Below are 25,173 nucleotides of genomic sequence, written 5' to 3'. Positions count from 1 at the left end.
GTCATCTATGGTGCCATTTTATGTGCAGTCAAGTTTGTATGCAGTAGCATTAAGATAGGTGATTTAGATGAGGAATTTGTCACTTAAGGATGTCCACCTAAGAGATGAAGAAAAATTGAAAATATTAATTAATCAGTGGTATTAGTCACTTTATCACTGGCAATTTATCACAGCTGATTATCAATGGTATTGGCTACTTTTAAATCACATTTAGATTTATCCTACAACCTGCCCTTACACAATAAGAAATTGTGGCTATGCATAAATTGTATCAGATATTCCCTTCTTTGGTTAATGAGACTATCTACAGATGCGTGAGCTTCATAAGAAAGTAGTCTTCTCATTCCAAATCTTCCATGAACAATATCTTAACAGGGCCATTAATCCAACATTCATGTCAGATGTAATGATTATACCTGACAGAGTATATTAATTATAAGAGCTCAAGACACAATCAGATTGGGCCCAGGTACTACACAAATTCATGTATGCATCAAAAGTAATACTACATACATTATGATGGTCTTTTACCAGTTAGATAAATCAAAATGGAGTCTGAATATTTGAAATTAGTGTTTGATACTAAACAGTGTCAAAATAACAAACTTGCTTGTACCTCATCTGAAGTTGTATTGTGGGATAGTTCTATAAAGTGAGGTCACGTTTGAGATACATAATGTTAAAGAGCATAAGAGAGACTGCTTATGAAATTAATTATATGAGCAATTATGAAATACTTTCCATACAGTATAGTTAATGCATAAATCTGGCAGTAGCACTGTACACTAGCATTGTGAGTTTGGGAATAAATATGGGATTGAAGATAGCCTTAAATCTAAGGATTATCTTGTTACAATAGTTCATGCAATTATATGGAAGCCAAACAAACAAATAAAAATGTTTCTAATATATGATGAAAAGTCTTACATTCCCACCAACTTCCTCTATAAAAATAGTGGTTATGTTTCTCTGGAGAACATTTCAGAAATAAAGGGATTTCTGTGGGGGGATGGGTAGGGAGAGTCTTTCTCTGTTGCCCAATAATTGGGTTTTCTTAAAGGGATTGGTGAATAACTGTTAGAATCTCTTATTTGGACTCAATAAATAATCCCTTAAGATCCCCAAAAAGAATCTAATTTTTCAAAAAGAAAGTAGAAAGTGAAAAAAAACAAGTCCGCTTTACTAAGAATGGACATTAGTTTTCTAGAACATCCCAGACTCTATTCTAAAGTCTTATAATTGAATGATGGTTGCGGCCCATATGCTTTATAATTTGTAGGCTTTGGCAGAGTTTCAGATAGACATTGGTTACTTCAAATAATTGGACTTGAAGGTAATAAGGCTCCTATTTCATACAGAAGTTTATAAGCTGCATTTTAGCTCTGTTTCCCAACAAAGTTCAGGACTTACCCGTGAGATACCTTAAACCACTTTCTTAGGATATATTAAGATATAAATATGAATTATGTTACTAAACAAAAAACTTTCTAAATCCATGATGAGTTTCCTTTCCTACTTCATTAATAGAAAGTTTTTTATTATGTTTTAGTATGTTACTTTTAATAAGAAATTATTGATTAAAATGTTGGTATAGTTTCTATTTAAAAATTCAGTGACCAAGGATTATCAGAGATTATCACCTCTGATAATACTAAAAGCACCTTTCTGTGGGTTTGACAAATTCAAAACCTGATTTTTAATTTTTTTTTTGTTTCAGCATATTATGGTGGTATAAATGTTTAGGTTACATGTATTGCCTTTGCCCCAGCTTCAAGCCTGTCCTTCCCCAAGACTGTACGCACCGCAACCATTAGGTGTGTATATGCCCATCCCCTCCTCCCTCCTTCCCATCTGCCTGACACCCAGTGAATGTTATTATTATATGTGCGCTTAAGTGTTGATCAGTTAATACCAATTTGATGGTAAGTACATGTGGTACTGGCACAAGAACAAAGACATAGACCAATGGAACAGAACTGGGAACCCAGATATAAAACCCTCCTCATATAGCCATTTAATCTTTGACAAAGCAGACAAAACAATACCCTGGGGGTAAAAAAAACTTATTCAATAAATGGTGCTGGGGAAATTGGATAGCCACATGTAGAAGACTGAAACAGGATCCACACTTTTCACCTCCCACAAAAATAAACTCAAGGTGGATAATAGACTTAAACCTAAGGCATGAAACTATAAGAACTCCAGAAGAAAATGTTGGAAAAACCCTTGTAGACATTGGTCTAGGCAAAGAATTGAAGAAGACCCCAGGGCAACCACAGCAACAGCAAAGATAAATAAAGGGGACCTGATCAAATCAAAATCTAATTTAAATTAGCTTAGAGGGAATAAAATTCTTAATGCTGTAAAATAAATTGCTGTGTTTATAGCTGTCTGAATGTCAAAATATGTGATCTGTTGCCTTGAAAATCTAGAACCCCCCTCCCATATTACATTTAAAAGGAATTAAGAACAGTGTGTACATTCCCACAAAGGAGAATTTTTTCTCACTATAATTACTATGTCAAAAAGGAAGATTGTTTAAAGAAAGAACTAATGCTCATAGAAATATATCAGAGTGAAAAACATTTAATTAAAGACAAATTTGGTGATTTTATATTATAATAAAATCAAACCCACAGATGTCCTGTAATTTTACCTCTATGTACTTCAGTATGCATATTTTAAGAATTTTAGATGTTTTCTTGCAAAGATGAAGTTCTAAATCAAAATATAGATTTTGGTTTTTTAATAATTTATCAGATAATTTCTCAATACAAATTTTCTTATTACTATACCATTCTTTAGTGAATTATATAAAATGTGATTCCAAATCTCTCAAGATGTTGTATTTATGTGTACCTATGCATATTTGTTAATTATATGTATTAACTTAGTAATTCTTTAACAACTAAAAGAAAACTTCATTCTAGAATGTAGGTATGCTCTTAAATGGATTTTGTTATTCTAGACTCAGTGAAATATAAGCAGAAAACATATTAGTAGTAGGAGAGTGCTATAAGCTGCTAAAAAAGAATCACATTCTGATTTTATTTCTCGTAATAACTAGAAAAGTGAGTAGTTACAAACATACTGGAGCTGAATATTTGTTTACACTTCTAAAATTTTGTTGGAGCATCTTGATTTGTCATATTTTTCTGCTTCTTCTATAATAATCTTATCTACCATATTGGATTTCATGAAAATATTAACAATAAGGGGTGACAGAATAGAGAAGCCTGCATGATAAAAATACAAAAAAAAAGATGGAAATAATTGTGATTTTTAAGAAGTGTTATGTAATTGTTTTTTTAACCCCATCCAAGCAACTTTTATTAGTTGCAAAGGCCTCTATTCATGTTCAATATACACAATTAGAGAAGTACTTCCATCCACATAGCTATAAAGTTAATTTCAATTTTTTCTCACTCTTACTTTATATTTTGAAATTAAATTCCTTTTGCTTATGGTTTTTAATCCTTGGCCATTTTCTTTGCCCTTCAACAAATCTATTAATCTAACGAGTGATGAGAAGCTGAATACAGGCTACCTATCACTTGTTAACTTTGCTACTTTGTTTTAAAGCAGCTTTGCTAAAATGTCCAGAAGGATAGTAAATGAAAACTACCAGCTAAACTGACATTCTTTAATGTTTATTTCTATTTCTTGAAAATTCTTCCCATATTTTTATTAAATCAATACTTAACACTACATAACATCAATGCCTACTGACATTGATAGTATGCTTGATTATTTTAAAAACATGATTATAAGAATTGATTTCATATTTTGGTCAACAGATATTCCACATGACGTATGATCTTGCCAGTGCGGTGGTGAGAATTTTTAATCTCATCGGCATGATGCTGCTCCTATGCCACTGGGACGGTTGTCTTCAGTTCTTAGTACCACTACTGCAGGACTTCCCACCTGATTGCTGGGTGTCTCTAAATGAAATGGTTGTAAGTAATTTGTATTATTTTACACTCTGCCTTTTCAAAATTTTGCAAAAACATAACAAGAAAAACCTTTTAAGTATTTATGTTAGAATGATCTGATTTATCCTCTATAAATGTTTAGAGACAACTTTATAAATTTATCTTGCTTCCCTGAGTATATCAAATATTATGGGGCTTTTTCACACCTAAATTTTATTTCCATAAAATATTCCTGGGAATGTGTATGTTACAGCATCTATTTTTGTATATTTTACTCTGTTTACACTGAGCTATCTTTTATTTTGAAGGTATGACCACATACATACGCTCATGGAACGATGTTCTTCCAAAAATGCCTACAGCTTAGAGTAATGCCTTCATTCTTTTCATTTCTTTTAGCAATGACTATATTTGAGACATGCAATTGTAGGGCTTGTTAAGCATACAAAGACACATACTTCAGTATTGATGCAAATGAGGTATGTATGAAGTACAACCATATTTTAGATAGTACTTTTTGCTAGGGAAAACAAGAACAACTTCATGGAAAAGGTAGACGTTAAACATACCTCTGAAATATATGTAAACATTAAAAAACTGTAAAATATCGATTTGACTTACAAAGCTAGGTATGTTTTTATTTATACTTATTAAGAGTATAAGTTTTGATTTACATAGTACAACACTCAACACTTACAAAGGGATTGAAACAACAGTGAATAATGTGTTCACAAACATTTGTTTTTTTGGTGTAAGTTTTCATATTTTCTTTCTGCATTACATTTTAGTTGCATCACACTTAATAAAACACTGTTAAAGTTAACTAGCATTTGAATAGTCTTATGTGTGACATTTTATGACAGATAAATTTTATAAGATTTTCACAAAATTTTTACATTAAGCATGAATTAAATAGTCTCCTCTATTACCAAAGTGGTCTACTACTAATTACTTGGCTTTCTTTTGTCAACATTACATGGACATCAAAATATTATAGTTTTTTTTCTCATAATAATTATAGCTCAGGCTTTCTATTTGAGAGACAAGGGAGTTTTCATTGCATGATATGGAGTATTGTCTTCTTTTTTTCCCTTCCTTTATCCCTCCCTCCCTTCCTTCCTTCACCTTCCTTCCTTCCTTCCTTCCCCTTCTTTCCTTCCTTCCTTCCTTCCTTCCTTCCTTCCTTCCTTCCTTCCTTCCTTCCTTCCTTCCTTCCTTCCTTCCTTCCTTCCTTCCTTCCCCTTTTCTTTGCTTTCATTGAGATCTGATATCCACCTAGATCTCATTTTCATTTCATTCATATCTGCTTAAATATCACTACCTCAATATCTATTGATATTGTAACAAACATATCAAGGCAAAATTAAAATAGGTTCATTTTTGTTTTAAAAGCCCATTTACTTGGATAGCTAATGATTGATTGGAATAATACAGTCAAAATGATATAACTAAGAAATGAAACCAAAAATTTCCTCATTAAAAATATATTTCTCCTCTGGTGAGGTCTAGTAATCTATTTCAGATTTGAATTTCTATACATTAGAAATGGTATTATTCTGGTAGTATTGAATACTTTTTCTAAAGAGAACATACTGCCATAACAGAATATTTTTAAATCCTAACAAAAGGTAACTAATTTGCTGACAAGTCACTGTAGCTTTACTTGAAAAAAAAAATGCATCCATAGCTCCTATGAGTTATAATTATAAGTAGGTCAGCAGCCTGCTGAATGTTGTGATTCTTCTTTGCCATCCTGTTTCTGCCCATTGGGAAAGTCTGCCTGGCGACTGCTTTCCATTGGATAGAAACATGACCTCATCACAAAAGGGAAATGAATTGCATAAGGTGTTCTTCCTTGTCAGATGTGCATTCTTTTATGGGAATGAACATATGGCAATAAATTTGAGTCTAGTATTTTGTTTTGAAACAAAATGTGTATTTCAGAAGACTTTTAACTTGAATAACATTCTCCTAATAGAAAGGGATGAAAGATATTGCTGAAATTATATGTTGGCTAAGACTACATTGAATTGCTTTAGCAATACAAGACCAAGCCATAAGTTCCAAGCCTGTTTTTTTCTTCCTATGTAGACTAGCTCTTAAATTTTAAGCCACAAATGGCTAGAAGAAGCACTAATCAGGGAATTACCTTCTCTAACAAGTGTCACCAATTTTAATTTGGGGAAAAACAATATTGCAGTCCAATATTTTCTCCAAAAGGCTGATTTACTAGCCTATGTTCTCTGTATATATGTGTGTGTATGTGTGTGTGTGTGTGTGTGTGTGTGTGTGTATATATATATATATATATATATATATATTCTTGATAAATGTTAAAACTTTCACAAATGTAGTCCAAACATATGTGTAACACATTATCTCTCCTATTCTGAGTGAAATAAGTAAAAACACTTCATTCCCATTTTATAGATGAAAAGTCTAACACAGGGAATTGTTAATCCATTTGCACAAAGCCAAAGACAGAGTATGGGAGCTGGTTGTAAAATCCATGCTTCCCCTTGGGTTAAGGCTGAACCCACCACACAATTCTACTTCATGGGCCCCAAGAACTTTATCCATTATTTGCTGTTGTCATTCATGTCTACAGAAAACAGCTATGAATTGACTGCACCAATGGAAGAACTCAGTTGAAATATCTGTGAAAAAGTCATTGTGTTTTGTATATGGGTGTGTTGGTTTTTCTCTTTTAACTACTGCCATAAATCCAAAAGAATCTGGCAAAGAGAATCAATTATAACTTTTTACTTATTCTGAATTCCTCATGTACTTAGATTTCTTATGAAAAATATCATTTTAAATTGATATAGGTTGTAATAAAATGGTAACATTGGCTTGAATCTCGAAATCAATGGAATAGCAGATTAATAGTTTCTACTGTATTACTACACTTAAAAATATATGGATGTCAGGTAATTCATCTGAACTTCCCGTCTTTCTAAAGAGTACAAAATTATCACTCTTTCAAAAGAGAGAAAGATTTATATAGACTTGAAATATATAGGCTAATTTTCCTATTTTCAGATAATTTTTAGGACAAGGTTATATACTTACTTCCCACAATGGAGGGTTCTCTACAGTTTTCTCCTTTACTATTCCAACTTATCTTTTATTTTCTCCTGCCACTACCACTGACTTAAATATGCCACTCCAGAAATATATGACAGAATCAGAGGTGCCATAAAGAAAGCCATGTGATAAGTGAGAGATAAAAAAATAATAGCAGAAACATTTATTGAATTGTAACATAAATGCTTTCCTAATCCATTATATACATAATCATTTTTGAGAAGTATTCATTATTTTTAGAAATGTGACATATTTTGGAAATGACAAATTCCAATGGCAAATAGATTTTGGCTCATAAACATATAGTTTACTTCAGTTATTTGAAATTTATCCTTATAACTACTTTAGGAACTTTATCCAAAAAGATCTTAAAATGTGTGATAGATGCATTGGGCAGTCTTCTTCATGTTTTGGGGTTATAGAGATGAGACCAGTATGATTAATACTTAAATATGTTTCTAGTATTTACCAGCCAGATGCCGGATAAACACAGTTTCAATTCAAGCAAGAGTTAACACCTGGCTCTGTTCAACAATTTGCTATCTCATGCTCCATGTATAGAGAAATGAGCATACCCATCTGTGCACGATAAGCAATTATTCTCATGAATAAGCTTGGTGATGATAAAAATTACGTAAGAAAAATTGGAATTTACCATGATATCTTTGTAATTTATTTTAAAAAATGCAACTGAATCAGAGCATATTATCTAAATTTAAATAGCAATTTCTTGGGCATATCATAAAATCAATAAAAATGATCTCTAATTAAATTCTAAAGATAGAATAAATATCGATTATAATGTCTACTCATAATTCCCACCAAAGCAATTTGTGTATATTTGGAGATCATTTATTTTGTGCTTGTCTTTGCCATTGTGATTAATGTGATAATCTAAGATCCTGATTCCTGCAATTTAGGAAAGTGCTTCCAGTAGAAAAATGTTTAATTTCAACTGTATTAAAATGAGGACCATTTTACTTCTCAATCTATTTTTACTGAAATAAACATACCACAAAATTCACAATTTTAGAGTGTGCAATTCAGTGGCATATATTATATTCACAAGATTGTATAACCATCACCACTCTCTAATTCCAGACCATTTTTGTAACCCCAAGAAGAAATCCTATGCCCATTAGTAGTCATTCCCCATTCCCTACTTACCTCAGCCCCGGAACACCACTAATCTACTTTCTGTCTTTATGGATTTACCTCTTTGGGATATTTATATAAATGGAATTATACAATCATGTGACCTTTTGTGTGGTTTCAAAAAATTTTGTCTAATTCAAAAGCTTCAAGTGTCACTACTTTTTGGTCTTTAGTGTAACTTGGTAGCTTAAGGTCAGGATATCTGTGCTTACCCCTCTCCCCACTAACTGGCCTTCTCTACCCCAAACCTCTCCAAGTAGGAGATGGGCAGTTCTAGAACAACATAGAAGTCACACCTGTTTTCCTCTTGAAATTTTGACCTTGTCTAGATCTCATGTTGGAGTGGTGTGTTGCATCATTATTTGGACAGCACCTGGCCACTTTACCAAAGAGATTGATTAGTTTTTTTTTTTTTTTCCCATTTCTTTTCAGGAATAATAAATAAATCTTCAGTTACTTGGTAAAGACATGTAAAATAAATTCAGGGAAGAGTCATTCCCTGATGCTGAAACAGCAGTGCAAAATATGCTTACCTAGGCTGGGTTTAAGTTTTCGATCACAAAAACTTCCATTTCCTTACTTTCACATTTTTCAAATTAAAGAAGAACACCCTGTAAATATTCCTGTTTAAAATTCAGTGTAAAAATGTGTAAGAACATTCAAAACAACTAAACCACAATTCTAATCCTCTTAATCCCTTGAATTTCAAAGAGTGAAACTAGGACAAAATTTAATTTGAGATTTTCAGTTTTCCAAAAACTATACTTTTGTCCTGTAGATGATTTTTTGGTTACATTTAAATGATCATTGTGCTTGTCCTAAGGTGAGCTATGTATTTACTTTTTAAAAAACAGAGTGTTATTTAATTAAATAAAATTATAATGTAATAGGAAAAAATACTGTTTCACCTTGTAGGCATTAGTCTTTCCCATTGCTCCAAAACTAGAAGAAAAACATTGATATGCCAGTTAATGATGATTACATTCCCTCTAGCACTTTTATAATTCTATCCTCAAATAGATAATCAATTCTTAAGGAAAAAGAATAAAAGACAGTTGGTATATGCTTGTACTAAGTAAATATTAGGCAAATCAGATTATATGTTTATTAATCTATAACATTTAATAGAAATAATTCTTATGAGGGCAACTTGTCATTTCATTCATCAATGTAATTATTTTTCTATAATATTTTTGTTCTTATTGTACCAGGAGATCAGAACTTTTTATTAAGTAGCTGCTTTGATAAGTATGAAAAATAAATTTAAATACATATTTTATACACAGAACCATATAAGATTGAAATCTTATAGATAGCTCTAGATATTATTTGCATATGAATATTTATGAGAATGTCATGTTTTAAAGCTTTCTAATGTATTTCCTTATCATTTTAATTTGTATCCTAATGCTTTGTGTGAACACTGCAATTTTCATTGTGGTTTAGTATTCTACAGGAATTAAATAACCACAAAATTTGAAAGAAACAAAAAGAAGGATAACATATTATTTTAGAGAAGAATGAAAAAAAATCTATAGATATTGGAGACAGAAATAAAATAGCTAATGCTATAAAGGCAGCTTGCCTTTTCTCCTCCAGGCAGTGTTTCTGCCATTGAGGATATTCATCGTTGGCACTAGATGTCTTTGAAGCCTGTTCTGTTTCTTCCAAAGGGAGTAAAACTTATACGTTTATAATGATTATATTGTTTGAGATTGTAATACTGTTTCTTTTGCTTAGTTACATTCTTATGAAGATCTTTTATTTCTTGTACAGGAAGTAAACAATGTAAATTTATGGAAATATTTCTACAAACTTTAAAAATGATAATCTATTACAATAATTTATATAATAGCTATATTTCTACCACATATCTTATATTTAGTATATATAATCAAATATTATTATTTGATTCTTTATGTATCTGGCAGTTTTATGACATCCATCCACAACCATGAGCAGCAAATTGTCTATATTAACAGCAAATTGTCTATATTAACAACTGATTAATCTGTTTCACAAATGCCTTTTAAAAGTACTTTTAGAGGCAATAACCAATATTATCAATATGTTATGAATTATGAAAAGAGATACTCAAGATATCTGTCTAAAGTCAAGCAGAAAGTTAGTGACAGAACTGGATCTAAGATCACAGTCTTGTACTTCCTTCTATTTCCTATTTATCTATAAATGAAGAAATCATATCCTAATATATTAAGGTCCAGGTGATTTGGAAAAATGGAAATTCCCATTTCATTGTTTCTCATTTAAAAATGGAAGTTATTCTTAGTCAGTTGATAAGATAGCTACTGAAATAAACAAATATTATATAGCTTACCAAAACCTATCTTGAAGAAATAGTTTGATGATAGCCATAAGTAAAACTTACATCTTTGAAGTTTCAATATTCTAATGCATAGGTATGGCATTAGACTCAAATAATAAAATCATTAAATTTGTCAAGCTAGTATTTATGGTTGAATTAATTTTTTTTTTAAATTGATCTAGTTAATGGAGACCATGTGTGTCAAATATGTGCACATCTACATGGAAATCTAGCATGATGGGGAAGATTGAAATAGAAATGTAAAGAAAACATTAACAAAAAAGCATAATTAAGAGTGTCCTAGAAGGTACCAACTAGTAAAATGGAGGATTGTTTGTTGCATGCCATGCAACTAGGAAAGCTTATTAGAAATAGAGATTGAACACTGAACTATTCTTAAAGTAAAATACTGATGAGTTCTTGGCTTGCTTGGTTGACAATACAAGCAATCTTCATCATAGATGATGAATGACTACTTCAAGCAAAATTGAAGAATTTCTTGATTAGGGGTAAGTGATCAGGATCTGAAAGGAACCATTCAAGTAATCTTAAACTAAACATGAGAAATGGTATTGCAAAGTGGTTAAAAGTGATCAAGTCCTGGAAACTAGTTTACCTAGTTTCCTTTCCTGGTTCTCTCACACCTAGTAGCTGTGAGAGACTCTTGGATAAGAGGCTTAACCATTTTGTACTTTGGTTCCTCATCTGTAATGTGGGGATGATAATCATAATTAATACACAGAGTTTTGAGGTAAAAAAAGGATCTTATGTATGCCAAGTAATAGATCTTATTACATTTATAGAACTTATTACATATATAGAACTTATTACATATATAGAACTTGTTACAGCTATTACTTATAGAGAATTTATATTTCTCAGCTCAATACACAAAGGTTATTATTAGTATTAATAGTTGTAGTGTGTGAGCTGGAGTTGATAATGCTTGTCTATATATTGGTACATAACCCTGTTGTTTCACAAAAAAAATGATTTGAGGTAGCTGGGAATAAAAGTAGATATGCTATATAGAACTAGCATTAGATTACTAGAAATATTAAGAGACCAAAAGCATAGAAAGAAAAATTTTATAACACATAAACCTGGCTAACAAAGACAATGGAATTTGAATGTAGAACCATGTCTTTAATTTGCCACCACCTAAACAATTCTAGACAAAATGATCTGAAGCTGTAAGAGTAGCTACAAAGAACATTTAGATTGAGAGAAACATTAATGACATATAGTAATAGTTGGATAAAGGACAAGGAAGTGGATAAACACTCCACTTGGGGTCTGCAGAATAATGATAAATGAGAGAAGGTAAGTGGAATATTTTCAGGATTATATAATAATGTCTTTTGTCAGAGTGAAATATTCTGAACTAAATAGACTGAAATAAAGTCTAGAGAAATTAAACTCCAAGTCAATACTTTGTTACTTCATATGATCTCAGTCCCATGGACCATGTGAATTTCATCTTAAAATGGTGATATGTTAGAGAAGAAATTGGGGACTGATTGCATAGGATCTTTCTTTTGATAAACCATATAAATGGTGGAAGGACTGTTTTTCCATGAAACAATAAAATGATGTATGAATTTACAAAGACAGAATGAAAAAAGATGCTGCAAATTACAACTTGGTATGTTTGACATTAATTCCAAGCAAGATTGCACTAAATTATAAAATAAATTATTTGTGAGCACTGAGAAAACACAGTGTTTATGTGGTCAGAGCAGGTCTTGGTTTAATGAAAGCAGGTTGTAACAGATTATCTTTTTTCTCTTTCTCTCTTTTTTATATATAAGATATCATGGGGGCAAAAACTTGTTGAAAACCTTGCTAAGTTCATATACCGGGCTTTTTGAAGTGAAACTTTGATTAGCATATGCACTTATACAAGGTTTTCTATAAGGCTCTTCATGGTATCTTATGAAATATTTAAACTAATAGACAATAGAGTTGAATGAGTTAATAAGTGATTGAGTATTTTCTGCCCTCACACTGCAAAGTGCAGATGGACAGATTGATTTCAACAAAGAAGATATTTAAGTAGACATCTGTAGGATTCTGTCTTCAGATTTGAGGTCTGCAACATATTCATAATAATCTGGTTGAAGTCACCAATGATGTAGCTAATGCAAAGCCAAAAAGAGATGGCTAGGTATGCTGAGTTATAGATTCATATATAAGAAGATTTTGCTATATAAGAGCATAAAGTGAGCCTAATTGAATGGATTAGCATATGGCAAACATAAGGACCTATAACACGATAAATGAAAAAAAAAAAAAAAGGAAACGAACAAGCTCAAGAATCAGACGTGGCTAAGCTAATGACATGAACAATATTAATACTTAGGGTTTTATAACTATAACCTCAATATATGTCAATAATTGACATATTGTCTATGTTAACTAAAGAAAAAATTCTAAACAACAGTAACATTTTCTTAGAGAGTATTTAATTTAATTTTGGGTACCAAATACTATTAATAAGATCTTTTGATTCGTTGATAACTATTTTCTGACTAGAGGATACCCCTTTGAAATGTAAATACTCACTGTTTTCTATTTGTATGGCTGAAATGATGCTTTCAAAACTAATTTAGATCTACTTATGAATTTAGTTAAATTAAGGACATTGTGATGAATAAATAATTAACTTTGTTTTTTAATAACCACTTTTCTTTTAGAACTCAATTATTTGATGGAGTATTTAGATATGAAGAAAGCAATAAAACATGCTTTAATATTACTAAACCAACCCAACCAACCCAACACTTATAACCCAGCTTGTTATGTCATTAAAAAAAACTGATCAAAATATTTAAATAATTCTTTTCTTTTCTTAATTCCCTATAATTTGGTACAGAAAAGTTCAGTTGGCAAGAGAAATGGGGAAAGTATCTGAGAGCGATTCTAAAAAAATAATTCTTAGCTATGGAATTGATACAGGTTTAAATATAATCCAATACCCTATACTTGCTTCTTTATAGCATACTTCAGTTGAATATATTATGGTGATAAAAAAAAATTCTGATTACCAAAAAGCAACTTAATACATTTTATCATATTCCATTGAACATGAGGAAAGAGAAATCTTTCATCAACTTTTGAAATCAAAATTCCTCTGTAACTATAAGTGTCAATAATAGTCAGAAAACTTAAACTTGCATGCCTATAGAAGCCACTCTAGAAATATAAGTGTGTGAATTAGACCAAGTGTAAGACAAAAGGCAGCCCCTTGATTCTGGTGAGCTATTAAAGAATATTCTGGTCAAGGGACACAGCTACTCCTCAATTTTAGCTACTAATTGTCATGTGGAAATTTATGCCCAACGGTTCCCAGAGATATCAAAGAAGAAAACTGGATACTTAGAATTTTATTGGAAATGCCATAATTTTTGAGACATGACAACTAATTCATATATATATATATGCATGTATATACAAAAATATACATATATGCAAATGTTATAGTATTTAATAACATTTTATATATCAATTTATATAATTATTACTTTTTAAAAACACAATATGTGTTCCAAAGAGAAAAACAACATATGACTGATTTAGAGCCAGCAGCCTATTAGTTTCCAACTTCTGAAATTAATCAAACATAGTTCATAGGGTTGGCAGCATGAATACAGGCTTTGCCACTACATCATTGGTCTCATCCCTCAAACTCAGATCCTAAGAGATTTTCTCATTTCTTCTCCAATTACAAGAGGAAAAAAAATCAGTGAATATAAAAGACAATTGGGAAAATAAGAGAAAAGAAATTTGTACACATTAGCAGCTCAGCTGGATTTAGCAGACCCCCTGCACTGATTTGAATTTCTTTTCACATGAACTTAGGTGGCTTGGCAATTTGTTTCAATATAGTAATATGAAAAATGATCAAGCACTTATGATTGACAAAATAGGCATACATAAAATACATAAATAAAATTAAAAAGAGAAGACATGCAAGTTAAATCAGCATGCTCCAGAATTCTTTATTGTCGTAAGGAAAAAAAATAATTCATTTGCATTCAAGTTATGATATTACTAAAAAACAGCATATATTCGCTGTGCACAATTTGTTGAAAAGTAAGGGTTTTCTAAAAGTTATTGTTCCTTTTCTTCTTTACTTCTCATTTTACCTCTTGCTGAGAAACATATAATGAAAAATCCATTAATTAACAAATCATGATTTACAGCTTTAATGCACCTATTCCATAGTAGACAATTACATGACTCATGGGACCTAGAATTCAAGTTTTCTATTCTAAAGATTCCAGATAAAGAATAAATTCACTAATTATCGGGTATGTGATATCATCCATATGTCAGCAATAAGAGCAAAACTATATCCAGCAATAAATCTTAAGATTTAAGATTAATTGTAAAATTCTTATAAAAGAATTGTGTTTTAGTCTTAAGTATGTAGCATCTAGACTAGATTGAAAAAGATTTGGAAGAGTATTGCATATACATCTAGATATAATACTCCTTCCAAGTTAAATCTTATTAGATGTAACTAATAAGCAGACATCATGCATTAATTTGACCACATTATCAATTTGTACCAACTTATTTGCATGACATTAGGATGCATTAAATAGTATATTATTTATTTAATTATCTATTTATTGAGTGATTATTCTTATACTCTCTGATTTATTAGGAAAAACTATTTATAGTAAAACAAAATCTTTTTCTCGTGGTTGTCTGATTTTTCCTTGAAAAAGAGAACATAAAATAAATAGCTATGAAATGTCATGCAACCTAAATCCTATTAAGAAGTCTAAGGACAGATAATGTAATCTGGGTCAGCAAATCTTTTTAAGATAGAATGGTTCTTAGATGCCATCTCAGAAAAGATGATATTCAAGCAGAGAACCCAAGGAGATGAAGGAAAGAGTTATGCAAATACCTAGAAGACTATCCCTAAAGGAAGGGACAGCAAATGCAAAGTTGGCTGGTGTGTTTGGAGTGGAGTGAGAAAGAACAAAAATGATGTGGAAAGATACCTGTGAGCCAACCAAATCACAAAGGGTCTTGTAAGCCATGGGAATATTTGGGGTTCTATTCTCTAGAAAATATAAAGCTAAATGAGACTCAGTTGTCCATGCTATGAGAACCTCTACCATGGCTAAACACAGAGAAAACATTTTACTATTTCTCAGAGTAAGCTCTCGTACCGGGTACTAAGGTGTAATAGTGGAGCAAATGTGTAAGTGAGTCTGCAATGAGTAAGTGGTTTGGGCAGAACAGTGTAGTGGTCAATAGTGTTTAATAAAGCCTTCAGGCAGCCAGGACAGAGTTTTACCTGAACTAGTGAGGTCCAGCAACGGGGCAGAAACCCCCTTCACCCTGAGGGAGAGCAAGGAACACAGTGGCCTACACAAATAAGTTAGACTAGTTTGAAAATATGTGTGTTATATTTCTTAGTCTTGAGGGGCAACCACAAGAGGGGCATGAGTTTTATTGCTCATAAAAATGAGAGCTGCTTAGAACTGAATGTAGATATAATGAATAAGCAGACCTCGTGTTATTCTAAGGAGAGATAATTTAGTTAAATTCATTCTTTCATTTATGTCAGTTGGTCAACAAATATTTATTTGTTGTGCCTGCTCTATTCCAAGCACTGTTGTAGGCACTATTATCTTGTGCCAGAAGTTATACATTCTAATTGAACGTGTTACTATATAAGGAATAATTGAGGGTAAGCTTTACTTCCTGAAGTATTATGATCAGTGAAGAGAAACTAAAACAGATGTTTGCTTTGGGCAATCTTGAATCATTAATGATGTTTGAGCTCTCTGATTTATGTTTCTATATTTAATATTTGAAAGATTCTCAACTTTTGTTTCAAATTGAGGCTGATTCTTTGTGTGTGTGTATGTGTATGTAATATTACCAAATATTAGTGTTTTATTTTTCTTTTTACCTTCCTTTTACCCCTTTTTTTATTTAAGTGGATTTAACAGCTACAAGGATTTTGTTTTGTTTTGTTACATGGATAAATTGCATAGTGAAGAAATCCAGGCTTTTCATTTATGTGTTACATGAATAATGTACATTGTATCCAATAGGTAATTTTTCATTCCACACATCCCTCCCACTTTCCCACTTCTAAGTCCTCAATGTCCTTTAAATCACTCTGTATGACCAGGCATACCCATTGTTTAACTCCCACTTATAACTGAGAATACATGGTATTTGGTTTTTTTGTTCCAGGTTACGTCACTTAAAATAATGACTTCTAATTCCTTCCAAGTTGCTGCAAAAGACAATATTTCATTCTTTTTAATGCCTAAGTAGTATTCCATGGTGTGTGCATGTGTGTGTGTGTGTGTATATACACACACACATATAAATATATAATTTTATTAATCCACTCATTAGTTGGTGTCCACTTAGGTTAGTTCCATATATTTGCAGTTGTGCATTATGCTGCAATAAACATATGGGTGCAGGTACATTTTTTTAAAAAACAACTTATTTTCCTCTGGTAGATCCCCCATACTGGGACTCCTGGATCAAGGGGTAGATCTACTTTCAGTTCTTTGAGAAATCTCCATACTGTTTTCCATAGAGGTTGTACTAATTTGTATTCCCACCAACAGTGTATAAGCGTTCCTTTTTCACTGTGTCCACACCAACATCTGTTGAATTGTCTCAAAGAGCTGGAAAAAGAAGAACATACCAACCCCAAACCCAGCAGAAGAAGTGAAATCACTAAGATCAAATCAGAGCTAAACGAAATTGACAACAGGGAAAGTATACAGAAAATTAATAAAACAAAAAGTTGGTTCTTCGAAAAAATAAACAAAATTGACACACCATTGGCTAGACTAACGAAAAGCAGAAAAAAAAAATCTCTAATAAGCTCCATAAGGAACAATAAAGGAGAAATCACCACTGATGCCACGGAGATACAAGATATAATTTATGAATACTACAAAAACTTCTATGCACACAAACTAGGAAATGTGGAGAAAATGGACAATTTCTTAGAAACACACAGCCTCCCTAGGCTCAACCAGGAAGAAATAGAATTCCTAAACAGACCAATATCAAGTACTGAAATTGAAACAGCAATAAAAAAGCCTTTCTAAAAAGAAAAGTCCTGGACCAGATGGTTTCACACCTGAATTTTACCACACCTACAAAGAAGAACTGGTGCCTATCCTGCAGAAATTATTCCACAACATTGAGAAGGATGGAACCCCCCCAACACATTTTATGAAGCAAACATAACCCTGATACCAAAACCAGGAAAGGATGCAACAAAAAAAAGAAAACTACAGACCAATATCTCCTTATGAATATAGATGAAAAAATTCTCAACAAAATCCTAGCAAATAGAATCCAGATGCTTGTCAAGAAAATAATTCATCACAACCAAGTGGGCTTCATCCCAGGGATGCAGGGATGGTTCAACATACGCAAATCTATAAATGTAATTCATCATATAAACAGAAGCAAAAACAAAGACCATATGATCCTCTCAATAGACGCAGAGAAAGCATTTGAAAAAATTCAACACCCTTTTATGATAAGAACGCTCAACAAAATAGGCATAGATGGGGCTTACCTAAAAATGATACAAGCTGTATATGACAAACCCACAGCCAATATCATACTGAATGGGGAAAAATTGAAAGCATTCCCACTCAGAACTGGAACAAGACAAGAATGCCTGCTATTTCCACTTCTGTTCAACATAGTGCTGGAAGTCCTTGCTACAGCAATCAGACAAGAGAGCAGAATTAAGGGCGTCCAAATGGGAGCACAAGAGATCAAACTCTCACTCTTTGCTGATGACATGATATTATGCCTAGAAAACCCCTAGGATTCAACCAAGAGACTCCTTGATCTGATAAATGAATTTGGTAAAGTCTCAGGATACAAAATCAATACACAGAAATCAGAGACATTCATATACGCCAACAACAGTAAAAGTGAGAACCAAATCAAAGACTTTATTCCCTACAAAATAGCAACAAAGAAAATAAAGTACCTTGGAATATATTTAAGTAAGGAAGTAAAAGACCTCTACAGGGAGAACTATGAAACACTAAAGAAGGAAATAGCAGAGGACATAAACAGATGGAAGAATATACCATGCTCATGGGTCGGCAGAATCAACATTGCTAAAATGTGTATACTACCCAAAGTGACCTACAGAGTCAACACAATCCCTATCAAAATACCATCATCATTTTTCACAGATATAGAAAAAATAATTTTACGCTTCATATGGAACCAAAGAAGACCCCGTATACCAAAATCAATCCTAGGCAATAAAAACAAAATAGGAGGTATCAATTTACCAGACTTCAAACTATACTACAAGGCTATAGTCATTAAAACAGCTTTTTACTGGCACAAGAACAGGGACATTGACCAGTGGAACAGAACAGAGAACCCAGATATAAAACCATCCTCACATAGCCAACTAATCATCGACAAAGCAGACAGAAACATACACTGGGGAAAAGAATCCTTATTCAATAAATGGTGCTGGGAAAACTGGATAGCCACATGTAGAAGACTGAAACAAGACCCACACCTTTCACCTCTCACAAAAATCAACTCATGCTGGGTAACAGACTTGAACCTTACGTGTGAAACTATTAGAATTCTAGAGGAAAATGTTGGAAATACTCTTCTAGACATTGGCCTAGGCAAAGAATTTATGAAGAAGACCCCAAAGGCAATCACAACAGCAACAAAAATAAACAAATGGGGCCTGATCAAATTAAAAAGCTTCTGTACAGCCAAAGAAACTGTCAAGAGAGCAAACAGACTACTCGCAGAATGAGAGAAAATTTTTGCAAGCTACACATCTGATAAAGGGCTGATAACTAGAATCTATTTAGAACTCAGGAAAATCAGCAAGAAAAAACAACCCTATCAAAAATTGGGCAAAGGACATGAACAGAAACTTCTCAAAAGAAGACAGAATAATGGCATAACAAACATATGAAAAAATGTTCAACATCTCTAATCATCAGGGTAAATACAAATCAAAACCACAATGAGATATCACTTATCTCCAGTGAGAATGGCCTTTTTCAAAAAGTCCCCAAACAACAAATGCTGGCATGGATGCAGAGAGAGAGGAATATTCCTACACTGCTGTTTTTTGACTTTTTAATAATGGACATTCTGACAGAGTAAGATGGTACCACATCTTTTTTCCCTTCCTTTTAACTTCCTTCCATATCACCTCTTCTAGAAGTTCTTACTAAAGTATTCCGCATATTTACATGTATATCAAATGAAATAATTATGAATCAATTTTAAAATGTTTTATAGCTCTAGTAAGAGTTATAAAAATAATATCCTGTTGGTTAGCTGGCCATCTTCTCTTAACTCTGGAGAAAATCTTCAATGTCTCTGAGCCATTTGCACTATATCACTCTACTTATATCATGATAAGGATAGTTGGAATAACTATATGGAAATAAAACAAAACTCTGTTTAAATAAAAAGAGAGATTTACAATTGACTCATTTTTCTCTAAAAATAACATTAATTTACAGTATTTCCCATTTTAACTTATTTATTACAGTTTATTTTCTTTTGCTAAGAGAAAAACTTACTAAATATTAAATCATGCTATGTATTTAATTTGAATGCTACGGTGCTATTTGTCCCATTACATTCCCATGGTAATTATATATTTTTTATGTGAATTTTTTTTTGTCAAGTCTGTTACATAGCCACTGAGATTTGCATTATAATTCACTTTACCTACCATTTCTCTGAAAGAGAGAAAGCTACACTTAAACTTATAAGGACAATATATTTTAGTGACCTTCCTGTGAGATTTTAATGGGCTACTGGTGGATGAAAACATAAGATAACCAGCTTATTAAATTGAAATAGTGTTTTATTCAAAATATAATCATGTAGTCAGAACATATACAGATTGTCCCTTGAAATATATCTTCCAGATCTACAAAAGAGTTATAAATTTTCTTTTGACAAAGGAAAATATTAATTGAATCTAAGGAATATTCAGAACATTACACAATTCTTTCATGTGATTGTCATTTTATTAGGCATTTGATAGCTATGCATAATTATTGCCACAGAAGTTGATATCAAGAGATACATGATTTAAATGAATATTCTTCTTGTAGCTAGGGTTGGGAGAAACGTATTAGTAACTATTGCAGACCAAATTAAAGCGTATATTTCTATTTTTTACTTGATCCTTTAACAATTGTGCTTACTACGGTATATGTTAGGAACCTTGATGTGCACATTATCTCATTTAATCTTCGCATACTCCAAATGATGCATTGCTAATCCCAATTTTATGATAAGGAAGCTGGAGTTTTGTGTAGTTAATATCACACTCTATAAATGGTAGAGCTAAGATATAACTCAGGTGTGTTAATCTCTATACCTCAAGAGCTCTTTAATTACTAAGCCATTCTATCTCAACATCTGGGACTTTATTGTCTATCTAACCTGTTAGAACGCTTCCATCCAGTTTAACTACAGGTCTATATCTTTCAGGTTATCAAAATTGGATATGTCAGCATGTTAATTTTTGAGCTGGTGTGGTAAACAGCCCTCAATGGTCCTGCCTTGGGCTATTCAAACACTAATGTAATCCCCTCCCATATATTACTGCCAGGGTTGGTCTGTCTTCTCCATAAAATATGGTAGAAGTTATGATATGTCACTTCTGAGATTAGGCCACCTTCTGTCATGGGTTCTTCCTCTCTTGAATCACTCACTCTGCAGGGAGCCAGCTGTCAGGAGTGAGCTGCCCTATGCAGAGCCACTGAAGCCTCCTGTCAATAGAAACATAAAAAGCTGAAAGTGGCTCCAGCCCTTCAGATGAAGCATCCCTACCTGACTTCTGGACCAACTCTCTCAGGAGAGAACCTGAGTCAGAAAAGCTCAGCTAAGCTACCCGCAATTTCTGATTCTCAGAAACTGTCAGAAATAATAATTTTTAGTTTAAAGCTGATAAATTTTAGGGTGACTTGTTATGCAACAATAGATAATGTGTGCACCTGTCATTACATCCTGTATTTTTTTGTCAGTGTACCCAAAAATGCTTCCAAGCATTTTTCTTCTCCACTAGGAGCATACTTCAAATGTCACAATCTTTATGAAAATGATTATTCACTTTGATACTCTCAGGATTTAAAATTGTGTCCTAGGTTAAAAGCATAATGTGGCAAATTTGTTGTGTGCATACCATGAAGGTGAATGGAGATTAGGAAAATATATCCTTGGAAATAATAAAATCTCTTGATCAGAATGCTCTACGTTTAGAATTTATGGTTATTTGGCAAGGACCAGAATGAAATTTGCCTTTTCATTTAACTATGAAGAAAGTATTATTAGCCAAATTAAAAAGCCTTTGTTTCTAAAGAAGAAATTATAATAGTTTAAGTAAAAATGTTTTCGGAATTTGTGTTTTATAATCACAAATTGATAGGAAATTTACATTTATTCATGTTGATGGCCAAAACACAATGAGATTGATTCCTTTTTGTGGCTTGAGCATAACCTTTCATTCAACTTTAAAATGGTTTGTATGTATTAAATTATTACCTAATGGGCACATTTAAGCACACCTTTGTTGAAATAATTACCAATTGCTACTTAACTGAGCAACAAAATGGTATTTCTTTATATATATATATATATATATATAAAGAAATATATATATAAAATATATATATATAAAACATTTTAATACATATATATATATAAAACATTTTAATACATAGAATTACAAAAGAAATAACTATATTGAAATGCAGATATCAAAATATTTTGTTTTTTTCTCTTTTTTTTCCTCCTTTTATTTCATTATATTATAGGGGTACAAATATTGTTGGGGTTGCATATATTGCCCCTGCTGAAAGGGATCTGATTCTGACTTTTCACCAGTATGGATTTGCCATGCTCGCCAGAGACTATAGCAGGGATGTTTTGACATTAAGAGGGCAGCATTATACAGAGCAGGGAGTACTAGATAGACAATTAGGAAAACTGACTTCTAATCCAAGTTTCCCCTTATTTCACTATTTAATCTGGTAAATAGGACTTACCTTCTGCGGCCACTTTTTACTCATGTATAAAATGAGGGAGCTAGACTGTTAGGAGTTAGCTTTAGAACTCTTTATTCAAACAAAAGCTACAGACCAATATGTGAAATAAATAAATGTGGATAAAAGCCTAGCTGGTCCAGCTGAAGTAGGGGTGTGGCCCTGGAGCCCAGGCTTTATCCCTCAAAATCCTTCAAAGATTCTGTCAATGTTGCTGGGAATATGGTACAATAACTCAATAGATTAAATATTTTCTATGGCTATTATATTTATAATATTCTAAAATTATTCAGTAGAAACCATTTAGTAAAATACATATGCTACTTGCCATAGCAAATGGAAGTTGGCTAAATTGATTTCTTTTGGAGCTCTTGTAAATTCATTATTACCTTTTTAAACTTGTTTATAAATAATCACCATTTCATCATTATTATCCCATAATAATTGGTGACCTCTATGCAGAGACATATATCAAAATTCAGTGGATTTTCCCATATGAAATAAGTAAATATAGCAAGTAACACAGGTATGGTAAAATGCAGAATCTCATCTCTGCCTTAAGCAACAGATGTTTGAGCTAAGAACATCTGTAGCATTTCATATAGTCAGTTGGGTTTAGGTAGAGAATTCATTATTGGCTTTGTGTGTCGGGCTTAGTAAAAAGCTGATTGGACAAATCCTAAAACTCTGAGTAATCCACTGCCAACATGAAATAAAAACTGTGGGAATGAACAAATCTGTGCCATAAGGAGTCTTCCCCAGTGACATTCACAGAAGCCATGAAGCAGATTGCACACAAGTGCTGTCTATACATTCTTATAGTCATGTATTTATATGTATGTCTGTTAAATATTTGTAAATATAGAAAAAACTGAAGCTCCAAGTATTTTTTTCTGCATGCATGGAATAATTCAATAATTCAAGAAGTCCAGATAAAATGCTAAAATAATGGAGTCTACAGTGCAATTGAATTTTTTAGTTAGCAAGAAACTCCATTTCGGTTTCTTGGGGGTGGTCTATGGGAGCAGACACCAAGTCTGAAATGCACACTCTTGAACACGTGTTACTATTTCATTGTTGCATATTGTCCCCTCTGAAATGTGCTATAGAAGCATATTGTCTTACTTACTAATTTTGTATTGTTTGGATGAATTTATCTCTAGGATCTTTTTTTTTTTTATGTTTGCATGAGTTGACTCTTTTTTAAAGAATGTTAGAAGAAAATGTTATTAAGAATTTTGATTAGTAGATTTCAGGTTGTCAAAGTCCTATGTAAAATCATTTCTTCTCTTAATGGATATTGCACCCACACACCCCATCTCCGAAAGTGTTATGAGTGGCTAGTTCATTCTTTTAAGTCTAACAGATTTCTGTGATTTGTTTTTATTAAATTTAGTCATTGTCTAGTTGCCTGAGCTTTTCCTGGAATATAAAATATGATATTATCTTACTGGTATATTTTTTTCCTGGAACTTAGTTATCAAAAAGCAATATAGATGTCATCTTTTTTATATATAATTTTACTGAAAAATTAATTATATTGGGATGGCTAATTTTTCAAAAGAAGTTAGAAAAATAATCAACTTTAATTTTTTTTTATTTCAGAATATTGTGGGGGTACAAATATTTTGGTTACAAGTAATGCCTTTGCCTTGCCCAAGCCAGGGCTAGAGGCATGCCCTTCCCCATACATTGTGCTCCATCTTCATTCATTGTGGGTTTATCCCCCTACACCTGACTGACACTGAATGAATATTACTACCATGTGAGCACCTAGTGTTGATAAGTTAGTACCAATTTGATGGAGAGTATGTGTTGCTTCTTTTTCCATTCTTGTGATACCTCACTTTGAAGGATGGGCTCAATCAAGTTCTATCCAGGATAATATAAGAGGTGCTAGATCACCATTGTTTTTGTAATTGACTAGTATTCCATAGTATACATATAAAACATTTTATTAATCCACTCATGTATAGATGGATATTTAGGGTTGTTTCCACATCTTTGCAATTGTGAACTGTACTGCCATTAACATTCAGATGTCTTTATTATAGAGTGTCTGTTTTTCCTTTGGGTAGATACCTTGTAGTGGGATTGCTGGATCAAATGGTATTTTTAGTTTTAGCTCTTTGAGGTATCTCCAAATTATTTTCCACAGGGGTTGTACTAATTTGCGGTCCCACCAGCAGTGTAAGAGTGTTCCTATCTCTCCACATCCATGCCAGCATTTGTTGTTTGGGGACTTTTTGATAAAGGCCATTCTCACTGGAGTTAGGTGAAATCTCCTTGCGGTTTTGATTTGCATTTCCCTAATAATTAGAGATATTGAGCATTTTTTATATATTTGTTTGCCATTATTTTGTCTTCTTTTGAAAAGTTTCTGTTCATGTCCTATGCCCATTTATTGATGTGGTTGTTTGATTTTTTATTGTTGATTTTCATCTTGTGTTAGATATAGATTCTTGTTGTCAGCTCTTTATTGAATGTGTAGAAAGCAAACATTTTCTCCCATTCTGTAGGTTGTCTATTTGCTCTAATAATAGTTTCCTTGGCTGTGCAAAAGCTTTTTAATTTGATCAGGTCCTATTTA

The 25,173-nt window shown here is 32.3% G+C and overlaps 1 protein-coding gene across 2 annotated transcripts in view; it reads left to right on the top strand.

Moving 5' to 3' along the window:
• The window catches only part of HCN1 (hyperpolarization activated cyclic nucleotide gated potassium channel 1), a 385,147-nt gene that overhangs the window by 209,344 nt on the left and 150,630 nt on the right, over positions 1–25,173 (top strand). Inside the window, exon 3 of one of the 2 annotated variants that reach the window (XM_012740381.2) lies at positions 3,798–3,959. The exons of the other annotated variant lie outside the window; for it this stretch is intronic. Within the exon in view, the coding sequence (XP_012595835.1) occupies positions 3,798–3,959 (162 nt within the window). The remainder of the gene's footprint in view (positions 1–3,797; positions 3,960–25,173) is intronic. 2 annotated transcript variants of the gene reach the window in all.

The sequence above is a fragment of the Microcebus murinus genome, chromosome 11 (assembly GCF_040939455.1).
Source record: "Microcebus murinus isolate Inina chromosome 11, M.murinus_Inina_mat1.0, whole genome shotgun sequence".
NCBI lineage: Eukaryota > Metazoa > Chordata > Mammalia > Primates > Cheirogaleidae > Microcebus > Microcebus murinus.
Note: the sequence above shows the minus strand (reverse complement) of the source record. Positions and strands in the feature narration are given on the sequence as shown.